This window comes from Capra hircus, chromosome 11 (genome assembly GCF_001704415.2).
Source record: "Capra hircus breed San Clemente chromosome 11, ASM170441v1, whole genome shotgun sequence".
Classification (NCBI taxonomy): domain Eukaryota; kingdom Metazoa; phylum Chordata; class Mammalia; order Artiodactyla; family Bovidae; genus Capra; species Capra hircus.
Genome location: NC_030818.1, coordinates 38,094,583 through 38,114,753, shown reverse-complemented (window position 1 = coordinate 38,114,753; position 20,171 = coordinate 38,094,583). Strand labels below are relative to the sequence as shown.

Genomic DNA, 20,171 nt, shown 5'->3' with positions numbered 1-20,171 from the left:
CAGCTCAAGGTATAAGATGAAGCATCCATTCAACTCCTTTGGAATAATTTCTTGAAGGGGATTTCATGCAATTGTGTTTTACTGAATTTCAGGGAGTTTTCCCATCTGAAAGAATTAAAACTAAAAGTGAATCCAGGTAAATAGAAAGTATATTAAAAATATCACCAGTCAATCCTAGGTGAGGTAAACCCTGTTTCGGTTTTGTTTGTTATTGACAGAGAAAGGAATATAGGGGCAGTAGAGATGGTGGCATTTTATTTGCTTTTTGGGTTTTTTTTAAATTAAATTAATTCACCTAATACTTTTATTAAATTATCCTTCTTAGAAGGTAAACAAACCTGGCTCTTAAAAAAGAACTGGTCCAGGGAGCACGACTTTTATGTATGAAACCTATTTAATGATATATTAATTCCACTGGAAATGTTAACCTATTTATCAAAGAGAACTGAAAGACCGAAAAAAAAAAAACCCCGAATAGGAAGGAAATCACATCAGGAATGCGATGGGGTGGAGGCAGTTTGCAAAGGGATGTCTCAGAAAGAAAAGCCACAGTCACTGGTGAGGCCTCCTTTAGAATATGTAGCAGCCAACCCAAGCCCTTGATCTTCCGCCAGCATGTACTGAGGAAACTTGCCACATCTGAATCTCACATTGCTGTATCTCTCAGGGCTGTTATCACTGCAAATGCTGGCAAATGTTCTTGACATAAAACAATAGGAATTCTGCTGTCATTTCTGTATTAGCGAGTCATAAAGCTCTGAAGAAACCCCAGTAGACATGTTTTCATCAAGTGCATATGAGAAAATAATAAAAGACACACACACAAAAAGCAGATAATCTCAAAGAAAGATTGCTGTACCTTTGCATAGTACCTAGAAAGGACAGAGTTGTAATCACTGATTTAAAAATAGCAATAAAAATTTTCAAAACAGACATAAAAATAATAACAAAAATTTTGCCAGAACTTTAAACCCGTATAATAAGAATTATGTAAGTAGATGCTTTTATAGGTTATTATCCAATAAACAGCCAGGCACCCCTTGGGGATTCTTTATCTCCCCTCCCTCTTTCTCTTGGAAAGAATCCCTCTTGTCTTTTCCACACCCAGCTAACCAAAGCCGGTATCTGAGGACAACTCTCTTATAACCTGAGCTTCCTACATTAATATTCTGGGTAGTGTAAGTGCAGCAATTATGCTTGAAAATAAAGGAAGAGGAAAGGCAACACACCCGGGGCTACTCTCTGAGCCTCTTAAAGGGAAGGCAGGATTTAGGAATAAATTCTAATTACTGATGGTTCATTTTCAGTACTGATTTTTGGCCCACTATTTCCTCCAAAGCACTTCCATGGGTCTACCACAGTGATGATTCAGATACCCCAAAACCTCTCTCAGTTTTTATGTAAAATCTGTCATCTAGGAATTACAAATTTTAGATATTTTTGAAAGAAGCTTAGAGTCTTCAGTTGTTGAAGAATGCCAATATTTCATAATCTTTTCATCTGTGCTATTTAACCTCATAAATATGAGATTCAAATGAATGCAAAGGTGATGTGGAGAAGTCAGAACTAAATTTCACTTATAAGTTATTCCAATATGAGTGCACACACACAAATCCACATCATATTTTTCCCCAGACTTTAAAGGTTTTATTTTGTATTGGGGTAGGGCCGATTAACAATGTTGTGGTAGTTTCAGGTAAACAGTGAAGGGACTCTGCCATGCATATACATGTTGATCTCAAACTGAACATTTTTTTTACTTTTCCAGAACTAAATCTACCTACTCCTTAAGGTACATTTAGTAAATTATTCCAAGAGGTGAAATGCTTTGGTAAAATATGTAAACTACACCAGCCTATCTCTCCTAGAGAAATATGATTAAATTTAATCCTTTTTATTTTGAAATCTGCAATGAAAAGTTTATTCATCCATGTTATGCTAAAGTTTACGGAAAAAAAAAAAACAGCAACAAGCAATGCATAATATTAAAGCTTGATTTTTACCTAGGTATTAGGCAGATTTTTAGAGATTGGTCACTAGAAATTATTTCAAATGTGATATATTGAGTGGAAAAGCAAGTATTATACAATTTAACTTTTTTTTTTTAAAGGTCTTAGTTTATTTTCTCTTTCATGAAAAATCTGCACAATCACCACAGATACAGTCACTGCAGAATCTTTACTCCTTCTTTTTGCCAGCACCAACGTTGGCCTTTGCAGTCCCCCTGACTTTCTTCATTCTGTTCTTGCGTTCCTTTCGCTGTTTTCTTGAGGTCTTTTTCTTCTCATACAGGCCATGTCTTGCAAGCCTATGTTTGGGCTCATTCTTCTTCTCCTAATCCAAGGAATCATAAATCATGCCGAAGCCAGTTGTCTTGCCACCACCAAAATGAGTTCTGAATCCAAATACAAAGATGACATCTGGTGTGGTCTTGTACATTTTGGCCAGTTTTTCCCGAATTTCTGTTTTAGGTACTGTTGCCTTTCCAGGGTGAAGAACATCGATGACCATTTGTTTCCGCTGAAGCAGTCAGTTGGTCATGAACTTCCTATTCCGGATAGTTACTGTGTCGTTCATGATGGCGGCTGATCTTCAAGCAGCCAGGGAGGAAAAGAGAGCCAATTTAACATTTTAAAACACCCAAAACAATGGGTGTTTATGTTCAATGGGTGCATATATGTTCAATGAAAGTATAAAAAAAAAATCTCAAGGAAGGATTCACGCCTACCAGGATGGTAGTAGATGGATGAATAAAGGGATGAGAAGAAGTAAAGCTTTGGTCACACCTCCAGTGTTTTATTTCTTAACAAAACAAAGTGAACTGAAGCATGCATGGCAGAATGTTAGCATTTGTTAAATCTATTAATAAGTGATATACAGTGGCATCTATGAAATTACTTTCTGAACATTTGAAATAATTTATCATTTTAAGCATTTCCAATAAAACAGTATTACAGAGTAATGTTTTAAGAATAGAGTGAAAACTTGGTTTCTTTAAGAAAAGTATGGCAAAAAAGATGGAGGAAATATCAACATCTCCACAGTCGACTCAAACTCTTTCTGTGCTGCATGTCTTTATCAGACATAGACGAATGCACTGCAGGGACACACAACTGTAGAGCCGATCAAGTGTGCATCAATTTACGAGGTTCCTTCGCCTGTCAATGCCCTCCCGGGTATCAGAAGCGAGGAGAGCAGTGTGTAGGTAAGTACAACAGTGCAGTGAGCCAAATCCTGTCTGGAGCATCTTAATTGTTTAATACTCAGGCCTTCAAATCAAAGCACTCATCTTTATTTGCAGAATGATAATACTTATTCTTTCGTTGACTACCAACCCATTTTCCATATTAATGAGAAAAAAACAACTTTATAGGTTAAGCATATTCTGGATATCAAAGTGTCAGTTACGTCTTAGACTAAGCAGAAACAGAAATTTAGGGTATGAGTGAGACCACAAAAGCAAAGAGGAAAATCATTTAAATTAGTTATTTGGTGTCCTAGCTCTAAAACACTGATGCTATGGGCTTCATTCACTAGGTTTTAGTGTAACATAGCTTACAGAGCAAATGTGTGCTGTGTGTATGCTCAGTCACTCAGTCATGTCCAACTCTTTGTGGCCCCACAGACTGTAGCCCACAAGGCTCCTCTGTCCATGGAATTTTCCAAGCAGGAATACTGGAGCTGGTTGCCATTTCCTACTCCAGGGGATCTTCCCAACACAGGGATGGAACCTGAATCTCTTGCATCTCCTTTATTGGCGGGTGGATTCTTTACCACTGAGTCACCTGGGAAGCTCTATAGAGCGAATAGTAAGGTTCAAATCCCAGCTCCATCCCTAACTCACTTTGAGTTACTTAAATCCTCTGTGTCTCACTTCTTTCCTTTGCACTGTGGAAATAAAACCAGCCCCTATCTCAAGAGCTCATGTGCAGGAATGCTTAGAATGGTGCCTGGTCCTGGGTTGAATAGTTGTGTGCCATCATTATGTAATGAGTTAACAGACTTGTACTAAACATTCTTTATGTTACAAGTGGCTCCAGTACTAGAACCGCAACACATGAGCCCTCCTTGAGAGTTCTAGTTGAGCTCTCTGAGGGCAGGGGCCAGGTCTGGTTTGTGTCATTGTTGTCTCCCCAGTCCCTGAAGTCTGCCAGCCAATGAGATGCTCAGTGCAAGCATTTTGAATGACTGGAAGAACACAATATGGGGAGGCTGGCAAATAAGAAGTCAACTCAAGTGTTCTGGGTGCAATGTTGAGGCCCAGCACTAGGATGAAACTCTGTAATTGACTCCCTTCGTCCACTGACTTACATACTTCCTTGTACCATTAAATCAATGAAGAGTTCTTATTTTCTCTTAGGAACAGAGGATAAAAATGTCTGGGGACAGGCAACGCCACATTCAGTTTTCAGTGGTGAATGTAAGCTGTTGGTGTCAGGGTGTCCACTCTGAGCTCTCATAGGCCCTGGCCCTGCTCTCTCTGCCATTAGGCTCTGCTAGGTGCTGGGGCTAGTTAGTCCAGTCTCTGATGAAGGACCAGGAATTTGCAGTGACTGAAGCTGTGATTTAGGAGAAAATTGTTTGGAAAAAGTCATAGGCACCAAAGTTTTGCCCGTTGTATTAGGAAAATAAACAACTGAGGGTATAATAAGTATAGAAAAAGAACAAACCCAGCCTACTATGGGAAGAATCAAAGCAAATGGACCATATGGTTAGAGCTCTTTATAAGATGGTAGGAGATGTCCTTAAATTCAGATCTAATCATGTGACTTCCCTGCTGTTCCCCTCACCCCCAGAATCAGCACTGCATTCCTCAACAGCATATAAGGTCTTCCCCATCTTATCCTCGCCCAACTCTGTTGTAACAACACCCTTTTCCTGCCAAAACAATTATACTTTAGCTTTGTCCCACAAATTATAGTTCCCCTGTACATCACACAGTGTCACACTTTGCTACCTCTTTATAAGCTTTCAGTACCAGAGACATGCACTTCTGACAAACTCCTATTCAAATCTTAAATTCCAGGTCAAAGTCACTTCCTCTGGGAAGTGTTCCATATCTCCCCAAATATAGTCACTTCCTCCTCTATGCCAGTAATTCTCAAACTTTGATGGATTCTTTTTGTAAATTTCTAGCCTGTTATAGATCAGTACTTCTGCAGAGTACAATAGGAATGTTGCAGTAACACCAAATTGCTCTTCCTAAACACATGCTTCCAATTTCTATATTTATTCATTGTGGACTGGTCCAAATAGACCAGCAGTTATCAGCAAGTCGCATGGAATGGTGCTCCCTCTATCTCTTGTATACTTCTCTATTTTTAATCTTATAATTCCATACAATAATTTGTTTTCATGCCTGTTTTCCCTACAAGATGGAGTAGAATATACATATGATCATCATCATATGTTTAGCAGTATAAACCTACATTGCCAACCACAATGCTAACAAATAACAAAGGTTCAATGAATGTTTACTTGTTAAAAAGACATGCACCATTTATTCATCAAATATTTATTGAGGGCTTACTGTGTGCCAGGTGCTGGACCACTGTGGTAAACAAACAGATTTTACAGAATCACAGCCCTCGTGGAGCTATTAGAAAGTACCAATTACATAACTTAGCTATTGATATTGTCACCTGGCTATGATACTAGGTACTAGGAAGAACTGTGCCACAACAGCTGTTAATTAGTATGAACTTTCCATTCATTCAACTAATGTTTATTGAGCACCTACCGTGCCAGACCCTATTCTAGGTATTAAGCACACAACAGACAAAAAATACTTTATCTCTACCTCAAGGGGAGAAAATGGATATTATTTGCCATGCATTATAGTGAGGAAGACAGACAAGAAGCAAATAAACACATAACACAATGGCAGGGAGTGTCACTGGCTACAAAGAAATATAAAGCAGGACTAGGGGTAAATGGAGCAGAAGTTATTTTATATGGATGGACAGAAATGGCCTCCCTGACATGACATCTGATCAGACAGCTAAATAAATTAGGAGGGAAGCTATGTGAACATTGTTATTGTTTATTTAATATTCAAGTTAAATCACATATATTTGCAGCTTATTCATAATAGCTTCCATTTGTTTTTACCTATTTTGTGCAAGGAAGTTCGCCTGTATCATCTCATGTTATCCTCCCAACAACCCTACCACATTGTTGTATTATTACTCACAAAAGAGGAAGTGGAAGTTCTGAGAGGTTAAGACCAAGCTAGTAAATGCCGGAACAAAGAATTAAACTCAGGTTACCTCGTGGTACACTACTTACTTAAGCACACTGCCTCCCACACTTGTAGTTATTAAAATATCAGAAGAGTTCAGCATAAAGTTATGTTTTGTTTTCATTTTTCCCGTAAGATAGTATCATTGCATTGAAAGTATATAATTATTATTTTAAATTACATATGCCATATTTGAGTTGTCACAAAGTGTACAGTTGTAAATTAATGAAATTTTATTATGCTTCTAAAATATTAATTCTATTCTGCAAGTTCTCAATTGAGCATTTTATAGTTGGAAATATTTATATGAGAAGGACACAGGCTGGAACACTTGATCAGTGTGTCAGAAGGGCACTCTCAAAAAGTAACTTGTTTAGTATTCCATTCCTTCCACAGCATTCTTTCACTTGATTCTCACAGAAACTTCATAAGATACACATAGCAAGCATTACTGTCTACATTATACGGAAGAAAAAATGAACTACTGAACATTTGAGTGACTTCACCAACGTCACCCGCTAAGCAACAGCCTCCTTTCTTAGTTTTATACTATACCTCAATTCTTCCATAGTTCTTTTCTACTTCTTTAATTATAAATAAGCTTTTATATTCCCAGCCTTACATTCTCACTTATATGTGAAATAGTCTTAATTACTTTTCCCTCTTTAAATCTCAACCATCCAGCCAGGTTTATGAAGTCTTTGTTATTAACATTTCATCAGCTACAGAGAGCATACAAAAGTATATTTAAAGCACAGATACCCCAGTTTAAAAAAAAATAATAATTACTTTTAAAATGAGGTCTCCAGGTTTTCTAGATAATGCTCTGCTGAGAACTTGAGATTAAACAGATCAATAATAGTAATTTGGATAGTCGGTAATTTGGTTCTCTTTGCGTGTGTGCTTAATAACCTAGATGTAGACGAATGCACCATCCCTCCATATTGCCACCAAAGATGTGTGAACACACCAGGATCATTTTATTGCCAGTGCAATCCTGGGTTTCAGTTGGCAGCAAACAACTATACCTGTGTAGGTAAGTCTTCTGGAAACAGCCAACCAATTTCTGTTTTCCCAGCAGTATCTCCAGTTTTCTGTATTCATGGTTTCCATCAACTTCCCCATAGCTGAAAAGACAGTAACCAATCTGGTTTTTAAAAACACATCAAGATGTAAATGGAAAAAAATTTTAACTTTGGTTTTAGTTCTCCTCTGTGACAGTATCAAAAAAAGGTTTTAACTGTAGATCAATTGATATACACACACCAGTTAGTCAACAGTGTGTGATACAAACACTGAAGGTGCCAAAGGGGTTACTACAAGTTCAGATACATAAACTTTCTGCTGAGAGTGCATCTGATTTTCACATGCTTCTTCTACCCTTTCAGAATGCAATGTCACGGCACACAATTTTAAGATTGGCATGACATGGAAAAAATCTAGTGCAGGAAAAATGCCTTTTCACAATATTTTCAGTGCCTTAGAGCATTGCAAAACTCTGTATGGGTCTCAAAGGCTTATGTTATAATTGTAATGGAATTTAACAGGACCCATTTAAAAAGTAATAAATAGCACAGATAAATCTTCACTACAGCATGCTGAGAGACTGTATCAGTATGTGTCTTATATCAATTATTTATAGACTTGGCATTTTGCATTTTAACAATAAAAGAAAATAGATATTGGAATGTATATTTATTAGAATCATTAAATTCTTTTGGAAAGATTCATCAAACACCAAACTAACTGTCATTCCCAGGAAAAAAGATATTCTGGTATTTCTGAAAGTACATGACAGATGTTTGAAGTTGTTCCAATAAATATGAGACCTGAATGGATGTTCTCCAGTGAGCTTCTGCAAGGCAAAGAATCCAGTTAGGGAATTACTCACTTATCATCAGATGACATAGGTACAAAAGAGCAAGAGTATGTTTAAAGACATAAATATATAAGTGTGTATGACCTTGCCTTTCAGATATAAATGAATGTGATGCCAGCAATCAATGTGCTCAGCAATGCTACAACATTCTTGGTTCATTCATCTGTCAGTGCAATCAAGGATATGAGCTAAGCAGTGACAGACTCAACTGTGAAGGTAAACTATTATCCAAATAATTGGTAGTAATAGTACAGTTCCTGTCTTTGCTGTTGCTGTATCTGAGTATATACCTGTTTAAGAAAGCAAATTTTTATTATGTTCTAAAATCCAGTTAACTTAGTTCACTTATAATACTGTCTTTTTAGTATGTTATCAAAAGAAAGAAGAAAAAATAATTGAAATACTAGATGTAGGCTGGATCTGATAATTAGCAAAGGTACTCTAGTGTCTTGCTTCTCAAGTGTGATGGGCCAGCAGAACTGGCACCTCCTAGGGGCCTGTGAAATTGTAGACTCTCACGCCCCAGCCCGGACCTACTGAATCAAATTCTGTCTAATGAGAATTCCAGGGGACTAGTGGAATATTTAAGTTCAAAAGTAGCTGATTGCATGTCAAGAACACTAGAATAGAAACCAAAAGATCTGGCCTCTAGGCATCCCTGCCACTGCGTGCTCAGGGCACATTTCTTAAGGTGCTTTCGTTTCACTCTCCACATGATCAAGAAGAGGGCCATTTAACTAGAGGGATCACAATCAGAGTCCACTGCACATGCTCGCTCCACTGTGTACTTCAAATGGCCTAAGACATCCTGAGGGATGCCATTGACACTTCACGCTCTTGACTTCCTCACAAACTGTCCCAGCTTTACTTGGGGCCACAAAGATCACACCCTACACAGAGAGGCCTCCCATCATGCCACTGCGCTCAAAACCAAAAGGGGCTGGCCCTGGACGGCTGCCTCTGCCCTTCTGAGCAAACTATAAGAACAGCAACATTGAGAAATGCAAAGCCTTCTGCCAGGGCATCAACCTCTAGAAGCTAGCATAGGGATGGAACTTGGAGTTCAAAACTCAGATGAACTTGGAAGCAGAGCCACCCAATTTCTGAGAAGGCAAATATGAATCTGCATCAAGGGTGGGTCTGCCAAGCACAACACGAGGATCATCAACCACAAACCACTTCTTTCAGTCTGCTCAGCTAGGATGGTTAGTTCCAGGATTTGCCAAAGTGTCAGCAGTAATTGAGTAAAACTGATGGTAAGAAAATTCTCTGCTCTGTGAAGTTCCATGAGAAATAAGCTGATATTGTTAGAACTTGCATTTGAGCCTCTTATAAAGTATTACATTTCTGTTTCAGAGATTGCAATGTTTTAAAAAAAATACCAAAATAATGACATGTAAGTATTCAACTCTATGTTGTTGCTTTTGTCTGGTTCAACAGACATTGATGAATGCAGAACCTCGAGCTACTTGTGTCAATATCAGTGTGTCAATGAACCTGGGAAATTCTCATGTATGTGCCCCCAAGGATACCAAGTGGTGAGAGGTAGAACATGTCAGGGTAAGTTTATTGTTTTCAGATCTGTTAAGTTTTAACCAAGAGAAGCAAGGAGGAAGTATTGGAATCTCTACCACAGACTCTCGTTTTTTACAATTTGAGCTCTTTTTTCCCCTGTTGATCATGAGACATGCACACCTCATAAAAAGGATATTCAGTGTTATCTTTCTTTGAAATTTAAAGTAATTATTTTTTCTTAAAATAGAAATAATTTTAATAAAATATTAATATGCCTTCTAAATAGCCTACATAATTCCTATGATATACATCTTCTAATCATCCAGCAAAAATTATTCAATTATTAAAATATTTTGCCATGAATTTCAGTATAGAACATAAGCTTAATGTGTAGTTAGGTGTACCTCAAAAAGATCTCAATACTCTAAAACACTAGGATTATAAACTGGATAGTAATAAGTGTTGACAAAGTCAGCATCATGTGTACTAAATGTGCCTGAATTCTTCAGTTAAAAAAAAAAAACTATTAATCCAAAAATAGCTAATGTCTTTAAATCCAGTTTTAAAATAAATATTCAGGTGATCTTCATAGTGATATATAGGTAGAAAAGATACAGCTCCCTACATAGGATGATTTCAGAATTTCTCTGAGAGATTTGAAAATCCTGGATAAATTGGTACAAACACATGTTTATATAAATAAGTGAAAAAAATGACTGAATTTGAAGACACAAAATCTGTTGAAGACCCAGCTATATGACATTCTATCTATACAATTTTAACAAATTATCAGACTTCTCTGAGCCTGAACTTTCTCATTTGAAAAAGGGAGTTGAGGGAATGAAACGGAATAATACACAGAAAAACTATAAACTATAAAGCCTGGAAAATTCAAGGTGTTTTTATGAAATTTACCTAGAAATATTAATTACCAGTAGCAAATTTTTTTCTAGAAGGACAGTAAAATTTTGTTAAGAAAAGAAAATATCTCGGAAAGGAGACAGGATTCTGAGTCTGCATCATGATTTTGCAGAGAAATATTAACTCACAGGAACATCTATTACCTGATACTTTATAGCATGCATGTGATTATTCAACTAGAATCTAACCACAAAGCATGAGCATAATCAGAATGTAGCTCATTACACAAGTAACATCTTTCTACCCCTTTCAAGGTTACTAGAGACTCTGTAATGTTAATTGTGGAAAAACGTTGCATTCCAAAGGTTTTATTTTCTAAACTCTAATTGAGACTTTTAACATGAATATTACATGCAGGAAAATGTTAGCCAGAGGGTTATCCTAACCAATTTCTCTGGAGCCCTTCAAACAAATATCTATGTGTTTTTCTAATCATAAATAGACTTGATACCCAGCAAAAGACAGAAACAAGTTAACATTCAGTTACCTGCCTACTTTATGGAAACATTTATATCTGTTAGGATGAAAGGTGAAATGCAAATAAGGGATTCATCAGTGTTATATCTTGAAGAATATTTGTTAAACTAAAACATTTTTTGTGAAAGAGACCATTCTTTTAAGGTATAAAACAATTGGTTTACCCAACTGAAAGCATCCCTTCCCAACAGTCCACAGGTTAAATTAATACCAAAAGAGTTTCGATTCTCACCTTCCCCTAAAAAGTTTATTTGGGGGATGAAATAACTGTTCTCATTTCCACAGTCTTGCAAAAATGAAAATTCTCTGTGTATGTGCTGGTTGGTGTGGGGAGGGGAAAGGGACAGTGGTGAGGAAGAGAAACAGAGAGAGAATACTCAGATACACAGACACACTCATGAAATATTTTAATACTATTAATCATTTCTGAAAAACCCTCCAAAATGATTAAGGAGCTGATTATGCTAGGCTGTAAATTACTGGAAGTAATAAATAAAAATTATTACATAAAGTTTCCTTTTGCCACTTTTGAACTCCATATAACAAACCAGTCCTGTAGCTAAACAGCATCTTTATTTTTCAAAAAAGTAAAAAATATTGAAAGGACGAGTCAGCTGTGATTTCTTCCGAGGAATCTAAGGTCTTTCTTTAGCCACAGCCAGTCCAAAAGAGATACTTTTTGTAACTGACTCTTGGAAACTGCATGGCTTTTCCAGTCTCCTCTTGGGTTCCAGAGAGCTCTTGCCAGTTTGGAAACTAAAAAAAAAATTTTTTTCTCCAAAGACAAAGAATGGAATTATTCTCATTTAGAGGATGCAGTACCTTGTGGTAGAAAGATGCCTGTCACTATCTGTATACACTTGAGTCAGCCACTTAACCCTTACTTGTTTTTCCTTCATGCCAAATAGAGATAACTTTCTCACTATCTCCGCATGTTGTGTGAAGAGCAACTTAGTTCAGTTCAGTCAGTTCAGTCATTCAGTCATGTCCAACTCTTGGCAACCCCATGAGCTGCAGCATGCCAGGCCTCCCTGTCCATCACCAACTCCCTGAGTTTACCCAAATTCATGTCCATTGAGTCGGTGCAACTTAGTTCAGTTTCAGTCAGTTCAGTCATTCATTCGTGTCCAACTCTTGGCAACCCCATGAGCCGCAGCACGCCAGGCCTCCCTATCCATCACCAACTCCCTGAGTTTACCCAAATTCATGTCCATTGAGTCAGTGATGCCATCCAATCATCTCATCCTCTGTCATCCCCTTCTCCTCCTGCCCTCAATCTTTCCCAGCATCAGGGTCTTTTCAAATGAGTCAGCTCTTCACATCAGGTGGCCAAAATATTGGAGTTTCAGCTTCAACATCAGTCCTTCCAGTGAACACCCAGGACTGATCTCCTTTAGGATGGACTGGTTGGATCTCCTTGCAGTCCAAGGGACTCTCAAGAGTCTTCACCAACACCACAGTTCAAAAGCATCAATTCTTTGGTGCTCAGCTTTCAGTCCAACTCTCACATTCAGTTTAATATTTGCTAAAATCCAGGTGCCTCCAGTGCATTCATGCTATGTGATAAAGAGATAGAAAGATGTGCACAATGGCGCTTACCCTCCAGGAGTTTACAAGCTAATAGAAGGATTGAAACAAACATGCAGATTTCAATAATGCAAAGCAGAAACCAATAAAGGCCCCAAAAGAGCAAAAATGAGATATAAGAATTCAGAGGGAAGAAAGAGATCACATCCCAGCAACTAGGCCATAACTGCCTTGTTAACAAGAATTCAGTTAATTATTTATGGAATAAGTAAATTAATGAATGAAAATATCTGATTGTGTGGAAGGAATGATTCAGAAAAGACTTATATCAGATAAAATCTTATCACTATTCAAATGTAAAGGGAGGCACACATAAGGTTATGCATAGTAATATAATTTTTGTCATTGTTGTAAATGTAATGGTTCTCTGGAGAAAATTCTCTCAGATGTTATCTGGGAACTCTTGATTCCCATGTCTAAACTTAAGTTTTTGTCCAGCCTGACCTTTCCACAACCCTCCTTCCTGAGACTCTTCTCTTCTGACCTCCTTGAACTGCGTTTTCCTGGGTTGCTTCTCACTGCTGACTGCCTTTTCCTTAATTCCTCTTCTTCCCCATGATCTTTGCTTCTCACTGCTGACTGCCTTTTCCTTAATTCCTCTTCTTCCCCATGATCTTTACATAGCCACATTCTATGGGCTTCCCTGGTAGCTCAGCTGCCTGCAATGCAGGAGACCCCGGTTAGATTTCCAATTCGAGAAGATCTGCTGTAGAAGGGATAGGCTACCCACTCCAGTATTCTTGGGCTTCCCTGGTGGCTCAGCTGGTAAAGAATCTGCCCACAATGTGGGAGACCTGGGTTCAATCCCTGAGTTGGGGAGATCCCCTGGAGAAGGGAATGGCTACCCACTCCAGTATTCTGGCCTGGAGAATTCCATGGATTGTATAGTCTATGGGGTTGCAAAGAGTCAGACACGACCGAGTGACTTTCACTTTCACATGCTGGAATGCTTCACAGCTTCATTTCTTTCCCTGTAAACAGCTTCTTAAGGACAGTGTAACCCACTCCCAGAGCACCCACTATCCAGCAGCATGTTACAACTTTCTGAAACCACATTCTAGCTTTTCCCTCTCTTCAAGCTCCTGAGCCTGACAATAAACTTCCATCTCCAGAGTTTTTGTTTGCTGCTTTCTCACCCTGGAAGGCCCTCCCCACCCCCATGATAAAAATCCTATCTAACCACCACCTTTTCTAGGCCAAGTTGAGAGGGCTCCTCCTTCCTTCAGCGTTCTCTAATCCCCCAAGAAGTGGTGTCTTTCACTTTTATTTAAGCAAAGTCAATAGCCTAGCATTTGGCTTTTAATTCAACAGATGAATAATAGATGCTTGATAAAATACAATGAAATGACACATATTAATCAGTTGAGAATGGTTTCACTACATCTGTTCTGAATTAAATGCAATGAATTCAGGTCCCACCAAATTTTAGGTCTAAAATCAAATTAAACAGTCCAGATTCTCATATACTTCCTTCTGGTGGCAAACTGGCATCTGCCACTTAGGCAATTTACTTATATCAGTAAACTCTTTGACTCTGCATCTCTACAGATATAAATGAGTGTGAGACCACAAATGAATGTCGGGAAGATGAAATGTGTTGGAATTATCATGGCGGCTTCCGTTGTTACCCACGAAATCCTTGTCAAGATCCCTATGTTCTAACATCAGAGAAGTAAGAAAAACCAGAACTTTTGAAACTGAGAATCTTCTGATTTTACCAAGCCTAACAGTGAATACTTTTGTCTCTGCAGCCGATGTGTTTGCCCAGTCTCAAATGCAATGTGCCGAGAACTTCCTCAATCCATCGTCTACAAATACATGAGCATTCGATCTGATAGGTCTGTACCATCAGACATCTTCCAAATACAGGCCACAACCATTTATGCCAACACTATCAACACTTTTCGGATTAAATCTGGAAATGAAAACGGAGAGTTCTACCTAAGAGTAAGTATCCTGAGGGCAACCTTAGCAAACTTGGTTCAAGTTTGTTGTTGTTTGATAGTAATTCACTTGGAAAGAAAGCCAACATTTAAAAAGTTTTAATGTGCAGGCATTGTGTAAGGCCTTCCTGTATGCATTATCTCATAATCCTCTTAGTAATATTGATACTTAGTAAGATTAATATTTATCTCCATATTTTACAGAAAAGTGAGACCCAGGGAGATGAAATAGCTTCTCTAAAGTCACTCAGATAAAAATTACAGACTCTAACAGAGTTATATGTGATCACCAAAATACAAGCCTGCCTGCACACACACACACACACACACACACACACACACACAAAATAGATACTACAAATCAGTGATAGCTATTTAATTGTACATAGAAAAACTAATTCTTACAGAACTTTTCAAAAACCCTGAATTCCTTATTGCTACATTCACAAGATTTGCACTAAAACTAAGACCCAGAAGCATCTGAGAAGTGACCCCAACCTCCCACCCTTTTACCATGTATACAACCAGTAAGTTGTACCATTCTTGCAAATTACCAGGAAGACAATGTGAGGTCACCTTTATGTTTTCCTTTTCTTTCATTGCCTATACGAAATCTTTCTCTGAATTCTGCCATTTCTCTCTTCACAATGTCCCGTGTGTTATCTTTGCTTCCTCATGTCCCTGACTCTCTTCCTTTAAACTGGCTCTTAGCACCTCTCTAATCCCTCCAAAGGTTTCCCAGCAGATCTTCCTGACTCCAATGCTTCAGTCTTCTAGTCCCCCTGCAAAATCTTAGCAAGTTCATTTTAGGTTAAAATTCTGACATTTTAAATATGGCTCACCACTTCATGTGAAAATGATGGCACCCCACCAACCAATTTGCAGAGTTACGGTAACTGTTTCATGTTAAGGATGTTATTCATCCAGTTACAATTTTCTCAAAACTCCTTTGGGCACTCTTCATTTTTAATCAAATTTTAAGGTCAATATTTCATTTTGAGAATATGAAAAGTAAATTGGGAAATTCATCCTTGTGGTAAAGTTTACAGATTTTTAATGTTTACACATTTATCCTGTTCTTTGATATATTAAGTTCCCTTCCAGCTCTAGAATTATGTGATTCTGTTTCTTTGCCAGTAAATTAAAAATGATTAATTTCTCATGACCAACTTCTGAAGAGAAAAACCCAACCCAAATACAATCTGTTACTATTCTTTTTTCTAATAACTAAAAATAAACTTCTTTAACATTTGATGCTTTAAATTTGAGATATAATAGATATTTATAAGAAATTTACTTTAAAGAAACTTCACACAGTTCAGATAATATCAATTTAATAATTTTAGCCCAAAGAAATCACATTATTTATAACTCATGGCAACAAAACAGGTTCATTTAAAAATAATTTTCCACTTGGGACTCTTAGGTATAATTTAAGAAAAAAAATTTCCTAGGAGTATCAACAAATAGTTTTGCAAAGTTCCTGCATATTTTTTAATAAACATGGCATTATTAAAGTTTTATGATTCATATCAGTGCACTTATCATAAATACAGTATTTTTCTCAAGTAAAAGCCCTTTTAATGAATGATATAAAACATTGTCAATTTTTATAATCCCAGAGTTAAATACTACTATTTGAAAAACAAAAAGATATTTCAAGACTACTTCTTATCACATAATTCAAAAAGTAGTTGTATAAAATCCTACAAAATGTCTTTATTGAAATTCCACTTGTGCAGAGGACATTTACAATCAGCAGGCATTAATTAAACACTTATTATGCTCAGTTCCATGCTAAGTGTAAGTAATATACAGTTCCTTATATCAAAGAGCTTTAAATATTACTTTGTGGCATAGTTAACATCTACGAAAACAGCAGCAGTGTTTAACTGTGTTTAATTCCATGGCCCAAGACATCAAAGAATTAGGAGTTAAAGACAATTTCTTGAGAAGCATAAGACTGGACCTTATCCTTGAAAGAATCTGAGGGATATAGGATTTTATTTATATTCCTTTTGGGAGAATACTGAGAAAATCTTCTTCCTTAGAAAAGTGAACACATTAAAAAGAAGTAATACATGAAATTGAGGGTAGAATACCATCCTTCACCCACACCAACCAATATCTTTCCTCCCTTACTGAGACTTATTTTTCTTCATAACCCCTAGCACCACCTTCCATAATATTTATTTGTCAATGTCACCTACTATAATGTGAGGGCAATGAGCAGAGACATTGTCTATCTGTTCACTTTTCCATGCACAGCACATAGAATGAATGGTACCTGGCATTTTGCAAGTGCTCAAAAATATTTTTAAATGAATGAATTAATTCAGTCAACACCTTCAAGGTATCACTGTTACCTATAAGAGGCAAGTACCATGCTAGGTTCTAGAGATAGAGCAGTGAATAAAACCAAACCAGTTTTGGCCCCAGTGGGTCTTATGGTCAAGACATTGAACAAATGTTCACAAGTGTGCTGAATGTTTCAACTGAACATGGCAAATTCCTCATGAGTACACTACATGTCAACCCTAACCAAGGTAGTGGTGGTCTGGGAGCTTCCTGGAAGTAGATTTAAACTGAAGACTAGCAGTTAGAGACTAGCAAATGGAAGCAATAAAAAGCAGACAAGTTGATCTACAACTCCAGGTGCTATAGGCAGAGTGATTTGAGAGAAGCCTGGAGAGATGAGCAGGGCCTATATCACAAAATGCATGACAAACCATACTAAGGGTTTCAAGAAGAGGAGTTGCTATCATATTTTCATTTAAAAAAAAAAACCCTGGCTACACTGTAGAGCATGGATTGAAGTGGAGCAAAAATGGAAATGGAGAGACCATTAATTCAAAAGATGGGGCACAAGGGTAGTAGCAGTTGGGAGACTAGGGTAGTAGCAGTGTGTCCAAAAGAAGTGGACAGATTTATGATGATATACGAAGAACTACATGACTTGGTAAGCTGTTTTTTATGGGGAGGTGAAGGAGAATGAAACATCATGGATAACCTCCAAGTTTCTGTCTTGAGCAACAGTAGATGATGGGGCCATTTACTGAGATAAGGAAGAAGGAGTTAGTGTGGAGAGGAAGCCAAGGAGTTCAGTTTGGACATATGGAGTACTGGTTGCCTTGAGACTTCCAAGTAAATCTGAGTAGGGTTATTGGATATGTGAGCTTGGAATTCATAGTATAGACTTTAAACTCACTGGCAGATATGTCATACTTGAAGCCATGGCTATGGATGAGCTCACTCGGGGCAAGTGTGTAGGGAATAAGTGAGATCACTCAGAATTGGGCACTATTATAGTCATCCAGGACCTTAGCCTACAAATCTCTGGCCATGTCATCCCCCATGAACTTCAGCTTCATGTCACTCTGCCACCACCCCATAGCCACGTGATGGACACTTTTATCATGCAGAACAGTTCCACACTGGAATCTTAGTCTCCAGTGATCCCCTCAGGGACTAATTCTCCTTCTCTTTCATGCCCTCACTTTACCTCAAAGTGCTGTTAGTCCTCTGACCCTTTACCCCCCATTTTCTTACAGCCTATCAACTTCCTAATGGACCCTTGAACTACTGTGATCAGCACTTCCACTCCCTGTCCAGCAACCCTAGATCAATCGCATAATCCATATCTATTTTCATACCTACCTTGTCAGCACAGATTGGTAATATTTTAAGTCTTCAGATGTGTCCTCAATATGCTCAACAATCCTATTACTTTCTTTTGTTCCTTCTTTTCAGTCGCTGATTGCAAATGTCCCCATACCCTTTAAGTACTTCAGTTCAGTTGCTCAGTCATGTCTGACTCTTTGCAACACCATGGACTGCAGCACACCAGGTTTCCTGGTCCATTACCAACTCCTGGAGCTTGCTCAAATTCATGTCCATGGAGTAGTCACCATTCATTTTCAGTAGGTGAACTCACCTCCTACTCTTCTGAAACCACTGAAACCAACAGTCATGAATTATTTTAACTTAACATCCTATCCCTTGCAAATTTAACTCCATGTGTCTCCTTTCTATCCTTCTTGCTTGAATTTTCCAAAGACAAACTTTTTTCATTTCTATCCATCAAGACCAACTCACTCCTATATTCTTCATTCCATTTCCTTTGGGAACTTACCCTATTAAATTCTAATATACCTCCTACATATCCAACTTGTTTTCCCTCTAGATGTTGCCTCCTCTCTCTGTTCTCCCTTCCTAGCCAAGGTTCTTAAAGCATAGTCTGTAATCACAATCTCTACTTTCTCACTTCCTACTCTTCCGCCTTCTATTCCCACTACCTTACTGAAATTGCTCTGGTAAAAAAGCCACCAACAGCATCCATACTTCTATATCCAGAGGCATTTTTTAGTCCTAGTCACCCTCATCCTCCCCTGCTCTATTGGGCACTTCTTGCTGTTCATCTGTTTTCTACTTAATTATCTATTTCTTCTCAGCTTCTTTCAATGGCTTCTCTTCTGCCCATCCTTAAATGTTGGCCTCTTCCAGACCCAGTATTATCATGTATCATGTATTATCATACATTTTCTCCCTTGGTTTAATGTTCATCTGTTGAAGTGACTGGGCTCCCTAGGTGGTGCTAGTATTAAAGAACCCGCCTGCCAGTGCAAGAGACATAAGAGACTCAGGTTCCATCCCTGGGTCAGGAAGACCCCTGGAGGAGAGCATGGCAACCCATGCCAGTGTTCTTGCCTGAGGAATCCCATGGACTGAAGAGTCTGGCAGGCTACAGTCCATAGGGTCACAAAGAGTCGAACATGACTGAAGCAACTTAGCACGCACACAGTTGAAGTGACAGCGAAAGTCCTAATCCATTGTTTCTATCCCTGCCCTCCTCTTGGCATCCAGGTCCACACATCTACCTGCCTGCCTGTCCAAACTGATCTCTCTGGAGTCTCCAGTGCCCATCATATTGTCCATTAAAATGAAACTGCATCCACTTCTCCAGAACATCCTTCTTTACAAAATTCCCAATTATTCTGGGTGACTGTCCTCAGGCAATCAAAGGCCTTCCCTTAATGCTTCAGAGTCCCTCTCTTTTTCCCTGTGTGTATACACCTCTATATGGACTTCCCTGATGGCTGAAATGGTAAAGAATCTGCCTGCAATGCAGGAGACCCGAGTTTAATCCCTGGGTCTGGAAGATCCCCTAGAGAAGGGAACAGCAACCCACTCCAGTATTCTTGCCTGAAAAATTCCATGGACAGAGGAGCCTATCAGGCTGCAACCCATGGGGTCACAAGGAGTCAGACACGACTGAGCAACTAACACATACACATACATATGCCTCTATGTATCTTCGTGTAACCCTGCATATCCCCGCATATCTTAGCATTTTCCACATTCTATTAAAAGTATTTACATATCTCTTCACCTATTAGAATATAAACAGATCCACAATGGTGAGAAGTGAAAGGTGACAACTTTTTTTATCAGTCAAAAAAATATCAGATTCTCACATAAACTGCATATAATGAGTCATTCATAATGACATACTATAATGGTCATTCTCACTTGAACTGCAGTCTCTTATTGATATAACTACTCAATAAAAATGAAGAGAAAATTTAACACAGAGAGATGAAAGAAAACA

At 38.1% G+C, this 20,171-nt stretch overlaps 1 protein-coding gene, 1 long non-coding RNA gene and 1 pseudogene across 6 annotated transcripts in view; 1 reads left to right on the top strand and 2 right to left on the bottom strand.

Moving 5' to 3' along the window:
• EFEMP1 (EGF containing fibulin like extracellular matrix protein 1) overlaps positions 1–20,171 on the top strand; it is a 71,475-nt gene that overhangs the window by 50,453 nt on the left and 851 nt on the right. For 4 of the 5 annotated variants that reach the window (XM_018055262.1, XM_018055263.1, XM_018055264.1 and 1 more), the window contains exons 5-10: positions 3,083–3,205; positions 7,158–7,277; positions 8,217–8,336; positions 9,561–9,680; positions 14,169–14,292; positions 14,372–14,567. In XM_018055262.1, the coding sequence (XP_017910751.1) occupies positions 3,083–3,205; positions 7,158–7,277; positions 8,217–8,336; positions 9,561–9,680; positions 14,169–14,292; positions 14,372–14,567 (803 nt within the window). The remainder of the gene's footprint in view (positions 1–3,082; positions 3,206–7,157; positions 7,278–8,216; positions 8,337–9,560; positions 9,681–14,168; positions 14,293–14,371; positions 14,568–20,171) is intronic. The other variant, XM_018055266.1, reaches the window with a different exon arrangement.
• On the bottom strand, positions 2,107–2,610 carry LOC102190423 (annotated as a pseudogene).
• The window catches only part of LOC106502619, a 199,211-nt gene continuing 186,324 nt past the window's right edge, over positions 7,285–20,171 (bottom strand). Inside the window, exon 4 of the long non-coding RNA XR_001296265.2 lies at positions 7,285–7,368. This is a non-coding gene — a long non-coding RNA (uncharacterized LOC106502619). The remainder of the gene's footprint in view (positions 7,369–20,171) is intronic.